Source organism: Prinia subflava, chromosome 4 (genome assembly GCF_021018805.1).
Source record: "Prinia subflava isolate CZ2003 ecotype Zambia chromosome 4, Cam_Psub_1.2, whole genome shotgun sequence".
Classification (NCBI taxonomy): domain Eukaryota; kingdom Metazoa; phylum Chordata; class Aves; order Passeriformes; family Cisticolidae; genus Prinia; species Prinia subflava.
The window spans coordinates 33575386-33588278 of NC_086250.1; the positions used below are offsets into that span (position 1 = coordinate 33575386).

Below are 12893 nucleotides of genomic sequence, written 5' to 3' on the forward strand. Positions count from 1 at the left end.
ATTTGGGGGAATCTCAGACTAACAGGTTTATGTAGCCTCTGGAACACAAAGTACCTTATACAGAAGTTTTACCTGCTGTAAAGTGAATCTACCTTTCCTGAGATGGAGAATCAAAATGTGAAATTGGTCCCAAACCTTAACTGACTAAAAAGCAGTGAATTAAGCTGACATTAACTTCTGATGACAAACCGATATAGAAACTAAATGCTTACTGTGAACTGTAATCCTCTCTTGCATGTATTCGGATTTGTTTTGGCAGCTTTTTTTTTTATGGAGAAACATGACATTGCTTACCATATCACACATTTCTATTTCATTCAACAGAACTGTAAAACACTACTGTATAAAAACATGAATATTCCCAGATTTGCTCTTCCAAAATCTTAGGTGCAGTTTGCCAAAGACAAGTAAATTAGCAACATATGAGGCTGTAATATTTCAATAAACTAGAAGTGAATGAATAATTGTGATACCTTTTACACTTTATTAATTTCTGTGGTTGCTAAATCATAGCAAACAGGATTTGTATTAAATTATCCCCACAGACAACCTGAAATATTTAATTCTCCACTGAGATTCTACCTCCAGTTACATAACTTGCAAGCTCCTGCTGTAAAATGTTTTCATATAGCCACCTTTAAAATGTTTTCTAAAGAAATCCATTCTTAAAATATATCCTAAATGGAATTACAAAAACAAATCATAATTTTCATTGACAATCAGCATTTATAGGTTCTATTGAATTCACGGGCTGTGCAGAAAGAGTTATTAATTAACATTCCTTTCTTTAACACATGGTTCATGAATAAGGGATGTGCTGCTTGGTAAGTGCTGGTAGAGATGGCTAACTGGTGAAACATACCCCTCAGATAAATTCAGTCTTTTCTTGTACAATATTTTACAAAATTTCTGCATACAAAAAAGACAGGAAGGCAAATACAGGGGAAAATAAAAAGTGAATAAAAATTGCAATCTCACTATAAAAATATTCTGTTAGAGCACTGTGACAAGTGTTGCTTTTTTAAGAGTTAAGGCTAAATCTTACTTTCCTTATTCATAGAATCAGTTCTAATGGTGTTCATGGGAATTAAACCATTGGATTCAGTCAAAGTACAGGCTGTGACACTTCAGTTGTTCTTAAGAACAAAAAGTGCTGTTTAACTCTGTTACTGTAGTCAGTGCCCTCGTTGTTAAGGACTAATGAGAGGAGAAAAAATCCTGAGAGTTTGGATGCATTCAAACATATTCTCTGAAACAAAAAACAAATCAAAACAAAACAAAATGCCATTTAAACCTTCTCTTGTATGTCAGGAGGATTTCAATGATGAACCAGCATTCACAATCATTTCTATACTGTTCAACTTCAACACGCATGAATAAAGGAAGCAAACACGATCTCTTCACCTTCAGAAATGTAAATTTGGAACTGCCCTCGTACAAAAGGTATTTGATCACCCACACTGTTTGTCTTCAGCAGATGCTTTTGTATCTAAGCCTGCTCCCTTGGAAATCAACAGAAACTAGCCAGTGACTCAAAAGACGATGCAGGTCTTCACTATACTGTTTGACAGATATCTTTTACTTATCTCAAGAATTTGTCTAGGCATAATCTTAATGATATGCATTTTTATTATGTGACTCTCTACCCTTATTCATATTCTCAAACTAAAATTAAAATTTCTGTGAAATGAAAGCTTTTTTGTATTAGCTAATAATTGTCAATAAACAATGGAGAGCTTAAAATTGATAAAACTTATTTTATATGCTGCTGAGTATTTTGTGAATTGTGTTCTTTGAATTGATGCCCATGCCTCAGCACATAAAAAGCTTAGCAAATGGCACATTTATTCAAGCAATGTACAGCTCTTTTTGCCGTTTTTAACATCTGTTGAGTCCTCTTGATGACTTTAGACTTTCTAAGACTAACAAGTGAATTTAGGATTTATAGCAGAGAAACAGCATGGTTGCTTCTGCTGTCAGTCTTTATTCATTACTCTAATAATAGGAGGTGTAATAAACAGCACAGATTTACAACTGTACATTTTAATTATTGTCTCTGAAGGTTTGTATAATCGAGAGAGGTGATCACTGCTCCTTTCCGCTTTGGAATTTTCTCCTTCAGTGCCAGACACTACTGAGTTATTCAGTAAGCAGACAGCTTTGCTCTTTTCATCAGTGAGTCATGAAAGAGTTGACAGTGTGTTAAGGCCATCTCAGCTTCAGTCTAACAATCTGATTTGTTGCCTCAGTAGATTTAGTGCATCTTGATTTTCCTGATAAATTCCATCTGAAACCCAATACCAGCTACCCTGACAACATCTTTATCTACATCAGTAAGTTCCTACTGGTCAAGATGCAAAAAGAAAGAGACTTGTACAAATCTGACAATTTTGTAATGAAAACTTAAGAGTTTCACGGGTTTCACATGCAGAATTTTTTAATCCACAGATAAATGAGTGAAATTCAGAAGTGATATTCTGCTTTTGGATGGTCTTTGTTAATCTTAAACAAAGATACAAAATAATTGTATCTTGTTAGCATGTGGTAGTTACAAGAAGAAATAAAATCTCCTGCTTATTACACATAACCACGGTGACTGTAATTGCAAAAAACTGAAAAGAGATAAATTAATAACCAACTCCTACACACACAAAAAAAACAAAAAGCAAAAAAAGGATATACTTGGATTATAGAACAGGGACAAAATAAATGTTGTGTAGGAAACTGCTTGATTTCCCGGGGTGAACAGTGTATCAGATGGATGCTCCCCAAAAATCTGTCACTTTTGCAGCTAGTTCCTAAATTATAAGCAAGTTTAAAATGTGACTCTCCTGTTTACTTAATGAAAGTTCCAGTTTTCCTGTATTCCAGTTAAATAGCACAATTACATTTCTTCTTAGGGTTTATAAAGGACAGCAATACACTTTATGGTAATGGCAAATCTCTGAGATATCTTCTCTGTGTAATCCTGTCTATGTGTTCTGTATTTGTGAATTATCAAATTCTGGCCAAGAGTGCACCCCATGATGTATGACATATATTGTGCTTTCCTACCAAGAACACAATTACACAGTACAATTTAAATTTCTTTTACATTTAATTGGTAATCTCCAAACTATTTTCTGAGGTACTTCAAATGCACATTTCTGAGAAAATTATGGTATATAGCAGGATTCCACTTGGATAAAACAAATCTACTATAAAATCCATAAATAAACCTAGGAGTAGCTATCACTCCTAGCTATTAGTTGAAGTAATTTACTGTTTGGACAAGTGTATTGAGAGAAAGGTCCACCTGTGGAACATAAACCACCGGACATTGTAGACCTGTTGATGACAGTCAGTAGTGACTGAAGTAAGTAACAGACTGAACTGACTGAAAAAATCTGTTAAAAGAATTTCAATAATGGTATCAGGAGAAATCTTTGAATGTTTGGCATACCCATTCTAGGGGTTCTGTTGCCTTTTGGCATCAAGCAGAGAGTGGACTGCCATTCACTTTCTCATTTCATGAACAGCATCACTGTGAATGTCAGACAAGTGTCTATTTGTTTCCAGTTTGATACAGACACATTGCAGACAGCCTTGAAGAGAATGTAGGTTTATACTGGGAAGATTGTTTTAAGTTTGAGGCCAATCTTCATTATACTGGTGGATTCCTTAGATGTCTGAGTTTAATGATAATGTGCTCTGGAATTCCTGTGAAGAAAATGCTTTAGAGCTCTTGAATTGAGAAAGACTTGTGAAGAGAAGATATTGTGCACAGTAATTTTTAATAGCCTATGCCTCCCAGAATGTCTGGTGCTTACTAATCTTTCTGATCATCAGGAATTAATTTAAGGGAGAAAGCAACAAGAAGCATAACTGTGGTGTAGCTTCTCTGAGGCATCCTAAATCTCAGAAGTATTTTACTCTATCTAACAGTACACTGAACTACAACATTGACAGAGATAACAAGCAGGGATAAGCAAATTCAAAGAAACCAACTTATTCAGCAGTTGCCTAGAGATACAGCATATAGACCCACCAATGTGAGTTGGTTATTTCAGATAGGGAGAGAACTACAGCTGGATTCCCAGAGAATTAAGCCATGCTCCCATCTGGCAGGACTTTGAAACTCAAAATTTGAATTTCAGAAATTTAGGGAGCTAAACTCACAGTTCTAAGGGTTAGATGGCTGGTTTAAGTGTCTGGACAACTATACCTCAGTTCTGATTTGCTTACAAATACTGAAAATTCTTCACGGCCCAGAGCCTAGCAAGAATTGCCCTCATTTCAGTGCACTAGACTATACATCAGGAAGAAGGAGAACAGATATCAGTGAGGATGCTAAGACTCATGGGATAAAGAGATTTAAAGATGCTAATAGTGATTGCTATTCAGTTACTTCCCTGGGAAAGGAAAGTCTGAAGCACCTCACTAAGTTGGCTAGTTCATACATAAGTAGGGAAGACTTTCTTGGTGCTGGCCCTATTTTACCATTTGCCCTTAGTACCAGTGATATCTGCCAATATAATGACACAGTTTTCATGAAAAAAGTAAATATAAGCCAATAAGTACTCCAGTCATTTAAAAGACATACTGTTGCCACAAAGCCAAATACATTTAGCTTGTGCGGATTTTATGCCATCACAGGACAGAGTCTCAAGATTTTAAGTCCATCAAGACCAACAAGCTAAAGCATGTTAACTCTGAGTAGATACTAAGCATTTAACAATAATGAATAATGTAAATGAAGAAGATAATTTACTATAAAATATACCTAATATTTAATCAGAAAAAAAAAGAAACCTTGAAAGTAAAATCCCAGAAACTAAAACAGCACAAAACTTTTTGTGGTGTCATGTTACAAGTCAGGGATCAGACCTAGAATCATAGAATCATAGAATGGTGTGGGTTGGAAGAGACCCTGAAGATCATCCAGTACCAATCCCCCTGCCATGGGCTGGGACACCCTCTACTAGACCAGGTCTTAGAGCCCTATCCAACTTGGGCTTGGACACCCTCTGGGATGAGGAGTCCATAACCTCTCTGGCAACCTGTTCCAGTGCTCACCATTTTTTCCTAACATCTTAATCTCAGCCTACCCTCCTTCAGCAAGGGAGACCATTCCCCCTCGTCCTCCCCAGGTCTCATCTCAATCCATTATCTCTGCCCAGCCAGTGTCTGTGCCTGGGATTGCCCCAGACAGGTACAGTATCTTCCACTTGGCCTTCCTGAGGTTCTTACAGGCCCATCTCTCAGGCCTGTCAGGATCCCTCTGGATGCCATCCCTTCCCTCCAGCACATTGACCACACCCCACCACTTGGCATCATCTGCAAACTTGCTGAGATGCACTCCATCACACTGCCCGTGTCTCCAACAAGGATGTTAAACATCAGCAGTCCCAATACCAATCCCTGAGGAATGCCACTCGACCTGCAGAATTAAAGTTTGTCACAAAAGCAGGCTTGGAGATTTTACAGCTACACTGATCTCTTGAATGTTAACGTTGCACACATACCCTGCATATACTCTTGTTCCTCCATCTAAGAACAGGTTTCCACCCTAAGAAAGATAAATAAAACAGTCTGAATCTGCTAAAGAATGCATAGCTGTGCCACAAACAGAATTAGACAAACACCTGATGGAAAGCAGGTATATCCTCTGTTCCTTAGGGAGCACAGCAAGATAGATAATTGTCTGCAACACTGAAAGAAAATGGAGATTCTTTCCTATCAAAGGACTTAATCATATTTAGAATACAGTTTACTTTATGGGAAAACTTCTGGCAATAACCATGAGGAAAAGTGGTTTTATTCATCTTGATTACTGTCAGGGATTTTTCCACTGTGTAAACAATAACTCATAGGTATTCAGGCGCCCAAAGCCTTGAAACAGCTTCGAGAGCAGCCAGCAACTGACTTTGCTTGAATCCAACCTCATCATATAAACCTCTTGATAGTTATTATTCTAAGAAGCACATTGCCTCTGTTTTTGCCTGCACAGACTACAAAGTGCATGAAAAGCACTGAAAAGAGCCTGAGAAATTGCTGGGGGAGGGAATGCAAATTTATTCAGACCTTTTTAAAACAGTAGACAAGCACTTGTGCTAATCCTAGAGATGTGCTTGTTTTTCTAAACTGTTGTAAATGTTCTCTTAAGATGGTAATAAAAATTTAGCTTTGAATTTATCTAGCATTACAGACATATCACATCAAATTAACACTAGTCTGTATACCCTTTGCAATTTCGACCGTGTTCAGATTAGACCAGACGGGGCTTGCTCAAATGAGTATTTTTGGACCATAAAAAGGTACTCTTAAGCCCTTGTTTTCAGTGGGAAACTGCTTTCTTTGTTTGAACATCATATATGCCTAGTTTCTAGAATTTGGTCTGAAAATGTAGAAGAACTGATTTGTAACAGGAAAAAAGGCAATTTCTTCCCCAAGTACATTTTTTGAACAGCACATAAAATAGGGATGACAACACTGTAACACTTCAGTAACAATTAGTCATCATGTCTTACCAGAACATAATATAATAAAACCTATTTTTCTAGGATTTTTGTTCACCTTTTTTCTTTTTAACATCATGTACTTTAGATTGCCTTTTTATATAGGATATTATTGGTTTTTTTCCTTCCAGATGCTTAGAGGTTAGGAAAGGGTTTTCCTTCTTTTGATTCCTCTCCTGAGCAAAGAAATTCAGCAGCTTGCTAGTTTCTTCAGTACTCTCTGTACAACAAAAGGTGGCATATATGGAAGGCCTTGTTTTTCCCTTACTACCGTTCCAGACCTGCAACTTCTGTTAATTTCCTTGGGCACTGAAGATGTTCAGCAGCTCTAAGGATTGAATATACTCAGACCAAAGAAATATCAGAAGCTTATACTGGAACTGGAATTAATACGGACTGGAGCTCTAAAACAGACAGCAGTGAGTTTAGACATAAAACCAAAATATTTCTTCCAAGTGAATACATCAAGAAAGATGTGACTTGTTAGGAAATTACCTTACTTCTCTTTACTTGAGTGGCCATGTTCACAAGCTCTCATCATATTTTGCAAACTGCAACAGAGTAAGATCCATTCATACTCATATCTCAGTCTCAGTCTAATTACTTTCATTATACAATTAATATAAAAACATTTTTCATTATTCTCATCCTCCATGTGTAGTCTCTTCCTCTTTCTCCCCTTTTTCTTCATCTTTAATGCTGTATTTTATTATTTATTTGTTGTCCTTTTTTCTGTGCAGTAGTAGTTAATTATATTTTACATACGGTGGAAAATTCTAATAAAAGCATTAGGACTTAGAAAATAAACTTTTTTTTAATTGATAGAAAATCTGCAAGTTTAATTAGGCAACCCATTGAGATAAATGCATCAACAAATAAATTTCCCACTCATGAATGCAGCACAGCTAACAAGAAACTGCCTAGGAAGATTCAATTCATTTGGGTCCCCAAGTATTTATACCCAACAGATTCGAGCCAGATAACAGCTTTCCAATACAACCCAAGGGTCACAGAGTGAACGCCAGCAGGGCAGCTGATTCTTAAGCACTGGGAAATCTCCCACTGGATTAGAGCACACATACTTTTCTTTCAGAGTGACAGGCAAATGAGTGCATGCCAGGAAAATGCCTGAAGGAAGAAGGCGTTGATACAAGACTGTCCTTTGCAGGTTAGGCTCTTCTTAGGCTGCTTAGGCTCTTCTGTGCTGCTCTATAAATAAGCTGGTCCTGATGTCCTGAAGCAGACGTAGTACAAAGATCCTATTTAGTCTATGAGCCTCTTGTTTACAGTGCAGGTTATTTTTCTGTTTATACTCTGCACCATCTGAATCCAGAAAAGAAAAAAGTGAGCCTAGTCTTAGACTATTGATACGAGCCACTGGTAAAAATTCAGGTTAACTTGAGATTAGAAGTATCAAGAAAAAGCATATACAAGCATAATACCTTAAAAAGACAAAACATAAATGCTATTTTAAATAATAATCACACACTCTGGACCATAACATTTATAATAAAGTCAGATGTTCAACATTAATAACTGACATAAGGAAGCAATCATATTTATAAAGTAGATATTTATTTCTGAAGACTCAAAGAGGCGTTGCACTTTTTTCTTTTGCATCTGAAAAGCAAACATTACACTTGTGGAACCAATTAAAAATAACAGTATAAAAGAGAGGATACAGCAATATTAGTTCAAAAATTCCAACCTCTTTGCAATTTGCTTCCACTTAAGAACATGACTGGTTCTTCAGAGCAATAACTGCATAGCATCTGGGGGACTTCACAGGATCAAATAACTTCACAAGACCAGACCAGGCAATGTTTTCCTGAAAATGATATATGATAGAAGTGCATAAAAATGTGTTTGACTTATAAGCTAAAATATGGTAATAGGTCCACATTTTGAAATACAAAATTGAAAATAAATAGAATTATCCTAATGCAAAGCAGGAAAACCACGTATCTAATAAGAAAATTGGGGGAAAGTTTGTTGTGAAAAAAAGGATACCCAGAACAGGATGTATTTTGAAGTCATTTAATTATTTCTAGTGCTGAAGCTATCTGAAGTGATAGCTTCCCACCTGCTTCATCAATAAAGCTTTGCTTTTTAGTTGAACTAGAGCAAAGAAATTAGGGATCATGTCATACTCACTTTATGTTGCACATTCTACTACTGAAGCTAATTAACTGACTTTTCAAATGAACCAGGTCAGCTGGATCTGGTCATCATGCTGCATTTGGCTTTTATAAATTTTATTTTTCTTCTTAAACATATTTTGTGAATCAATTAGTACAAGATTAAATCCATGCATATGTTACATTTAGAAAAGGCGAATTAGTGCTATATGCAGCAAGTTTGATCTGCCATCTTGGAAATCATACTGATTTCTATGCAATTTTTAACTGGTTGGCATTCAGGAAAATACATCATTATTTAACTATTTCAAACTGCTTCTATGTAAAAACACCATTTAGAACAAAGGCACATATTTATTACAATTCAGTTGTTCCAAGTGTACCGTCACAGAGAATAAAGTGAGTTTTCACTTATGATAAAATTGAGCTGTTAAAATGAAAGGTTTGTAGTAGAAAAACACAGCTATTCATATGAGTGAGTTTAAACTTTATTTTAGAATTTTATTTTGACCATGGCCCAGAGCAGAAGCTGCAAGATGCCACCATTTCCTCCTAGGAAATTATTATTTGTCTGAAAAATGTTGACTGGTGCAGAAAAAGTATTACCACTGCTTTCAAGTTAACCAGGCCAAGCTCAAAATCAGTGTTAAAAGAAACAGTGTAATAATGGAAGAAGTCAACATGGAGTAAATGTAGTAGCATTTGCTTATTATATCACAGATCTATACTTGTAAAATATATCCAGCCTGTCTGCTAGTCAAATGTACCTCAGCTGACCCATATAGTCAGAAAAAGTGCGCTGTCTCTCGTTATTGATCTTCATTAAGAAACAGTAAAAGAAAGTCATAAACATTTTGGATCTAATTCAACCTTTTTTGAATTATATGTTCCAAAGCACATAATTGGAAGTTCGAGTATTAACAGCACAATATTTGTTTAGTATTTCCAAAAATTTTAAAAATTATTAAGTATCTCATTATGTTGTATAAAGTGAGATTTGCTGCATCTTTGATTAATTTATTTTTTACAATCTATTGACTAGTAATTACCACACAATTAAAAGAGCATAAAATTTACTGTTGTTGCTTTGTTGAAAATAAAAACATCTGCTGGGCATATGTTTATATTAAATTGAATGAATGCTTATACTTCTGCAAATATGATGAGAATAATAATTCTGCAACAGAGACTTTTTGTCTGCACGGTAATAAATTGACTGAAATAGCCTCATTTCTGTGATGTAGCCTTTAGGTACAATAAAAGAGAATGCAAAAATACCTGCTCCTTGAGGTAGCAAAGACGATCCAGAAGTATCAAAACTTCTATGCAAGGAGCCAGAACAACCTTCAACTGAAAGAAAGATTAGATGCTATAATCCTTTTGGGAAAGATAGGCAATACACTTCCAAATGGCTACATTTCCTCAGAACAATTCCAGGAAGGTCAATCATTTTTAGGAGTTCTGTTGTACAAATGTCAGCTTGCTAATATTCCCTATGGGACAGACATCTTCAAAACAGATTATATTAAAATCAAAAATACGTGGAATGCCATAAAGTCAGGGAACTATGTTATTTAGTTGGTTTTCAGGCATTGTCCAACAGGAAAACAATATTAAATGTAGCAGAACAATTTTAAAGAGGAAAATAATGAATTTTAATAAAAGGAGTTTTTTATAAAATAACTGCATGGAGACCAGTCTAGATTTAAAAGGAGACTGACATTCCATTTTCCAGTGCAATAGTCCCTCTTGAAAAAGAAGCTTCCATGTGTTCACTTTATTACTTTACTTACACCTAATATAGTTCTGGAATAGAATATGCTCCAAAGCATAGAAGGGGGAACTGCTTTGTTTTTTGAGATTGCATACCATAGAGTAAGACAGTCCATACCCACATAAAACTTAACAGGGCTTTGTTCTAGACTAGCACATATATGCAAGGTAGTAGTATTAATCCTGTAACTTTTACCATATTGAATGCTTCAAGCTCATTCATTCTGTGCTTGTACTTTTCATAGTAATCCATTATACAGCTGTCTGGGAGCTGCAAGGGATTAAAAAAAATATATCAGAGTTATTCTAGTTATTTTCATGAGAACTTTAGAATTAAATAGTCACACTACAAAATGAAATCTGTGTTTCATTTTTTAAATTAGCACTTTGCTAATATTTATAATAATTTTCCAATAGCAGTTCCCCAGTTCTTATTTACAGTAACTGTTCTTCACACAGCATTTTCCACTGACATGAAATACTGAGATATATCCATTATTCAGAAAGCTCCAGTCATTCTCAAATGAGAATTACACAGTAAAGTGGAGATAACATTCTCATTTCCTTTCCATGTACCTTATCCCCTACTCACTTCCATTCCTAAGAGATTTATTTAAATAGCTGAGAATTAAACTCTGGTGTGAGGGTACCATGCTACTGCTATGCAACCTACTATCAGATTCTGGAAATAATGCTTTGTTTCCCCATGCCTAAAATTACCCATCTTTAAAACAGAACTTTCTCTATTTCTATTTGCTTTGAACTACTTCATGTTTGCTCTCCTCTTTTCCCAATCAGCTGATGTGAGACTGCTAGCACTGCCACCATGACTGTAAATGCTGCGATTTGGGGCTGAATTGACAGCCAAACACACAGGCAGCTCAGGAACCTGACCAAGCCTTTTCAGCCCTTGCTGGCCAGTGCAGCAGAGCAGCATGCACTGTGACCGTGACTGCTCTTCACAAAGCATGTTCTCTAAAGGGCAGCCAGACCTCCACATCTCCTGGCTTTTGAAGGTCATGATGTGTCTGCTCTGCTGACCACAGTCCTGGACACCAAAAAAGACACTTGAGCTGGCCATGAAAGGAATATGCCAAAGAAGTGGCAAGTAGGATGGCAGCACTATTGCTGATAGAGGCTGCTGGGAAGAGCAGAGCTGAAAGCCTGATGCACTTCTGCAGTACTGGGAGTTTTGCAGTATGGCTGTTCTGTCATGGCTATGGAATGACAGAGTCCAAACTTAGCAGAAAAGTAACAGCTCTGACAGATGTGTAGATATGGTGCTGAGGGACATGGTTTAGTGGTGGACTTGCAGTTCTGAGTTAACTGTTGGAATTGCTGCTCTTAAAAGTCTTTTTCAGCCTAAATGATTCTATGACTCTATGACAAAAGACTGGGAAAACTGAAGTGCTTAATAAATTTTTGCACATTTTATTAGAAGAATCATCTGAGAGCATGTGGCTAATATGGTTGCAAAGAAGTAAACCAGGAAACATTTAAAAAATACGTAAGTTTTCAAATCAGGTAAGCATTATAAACTTTATCCTGGGACAGGCAAGAAGGGACTGAAGTGATCTCAGAACTATTACTCATTGATTGTCACTGAAAAGTTCTCAAAGAGAGTATGTCAGACAGATGGCAGATATATATCTTTTATTATACAGTAGACAGTTCAGATTCAATGCACTGAAAAAAATGGAACAAATAGAGAATTTAAAACCACTGAAAGATAAGCAAATGAGTACTAACACAAATTCATCAAGAATAAATCACAAGTCAGTCTATTTCCCTTGTAAGGAGGGTAAAAGGATTCATGACAGAGAAAAACAACTGGTTCTCCTATATTTTGATTTCAAAAAGATTTTTGATAACGTTTCCCATATTAATTCTTTAAGCAAGTTTAGGAAACAAACTTCAGATTAAAGTACTAAAAAGTGAGTGAAAACTTTGAATGACCAGAACCAGAGAGTGGTTCCTAATGAGTCTCTGAGCAACTGGAATGAACTGCTGACTGGAGGTCCATTACAGAATGCAGTATTTTCATTAAGAATTCAGACAATAGAACAGAAACTACATTAGCTAAGTCTGCAAATGTGCAACAGGAAGGCATTGCTAGAACTTTAAATAACTTTCAGAAACTGGAGCATTGCTTAGAGAAGTTTGAAATGCTGTACAGAAAAGCAGAAGGGACTAGGCTCAGGCAGAAATAATCAGCTGTTCAGGATGTGACAGCCTGGAAGATGGAGCAGATCATAAGCTGAGTGAGAGTCACAGTTGTGCTACTGCAAAAAAAAGCAATCACCATTCTGTGACATGTATGGGAGAGCAGCCTGCAAAGTGCAGGAAGTAATCCTTCAACTCTGGCAGTGGAAAAGCCCTAGCTAGAATACTGCTTCCATTTTTGGGCATCAGATTTCAAAGAAAGAAATGAACTGTCTGAAAAATCCCTGAAAATAGATCAGAGATCTAGAAAACATGACCTATG

General features: G+C 36.2%; 1 protein-coding gene across 5 annotated transcripts in view; it reads right to left on the reverse strand.

Moving 5' to 3' along the window:
• Nucleotides 1–470: 470 nt before the first annotated feature.
• The window catches only part of METTL25 (methyltransferase like 25), a 53721-nt gene continuing 41298 nt past the window's right edge, over nucleotides 471–12893 (reverse strand). For 2 of the 5 annotated variants that reach the window (XM_063396402.1, XM_063396398.1), the window contains 3 exons: nucleotides 10605–10679; nucleotides 9914–9985; nucleotides 8054–8325 (listed from right to left, as the gene is read on the reverse strand). In XM_063396402.1, the coding sequence (XP_063252472.1) occupies nucleotides 8227–8325; nucleotides 9914–9985; nucleotides 10605–10679 (246 nt within the window). In that variant the 3' untranslated portion in view covers nucleotides 8054–8226. Of the gene's footprint in view, nucleotides 7821–8053; nucleotides 8326–9913; nucleotides 9986–10604; nucleotides 10680–12893 lie in introns of those variants that run through there. The other 3 variants (XM_063396401.1, XM_063396399.1, XM_063396400.1) reach the window with 3 other exon arrangements.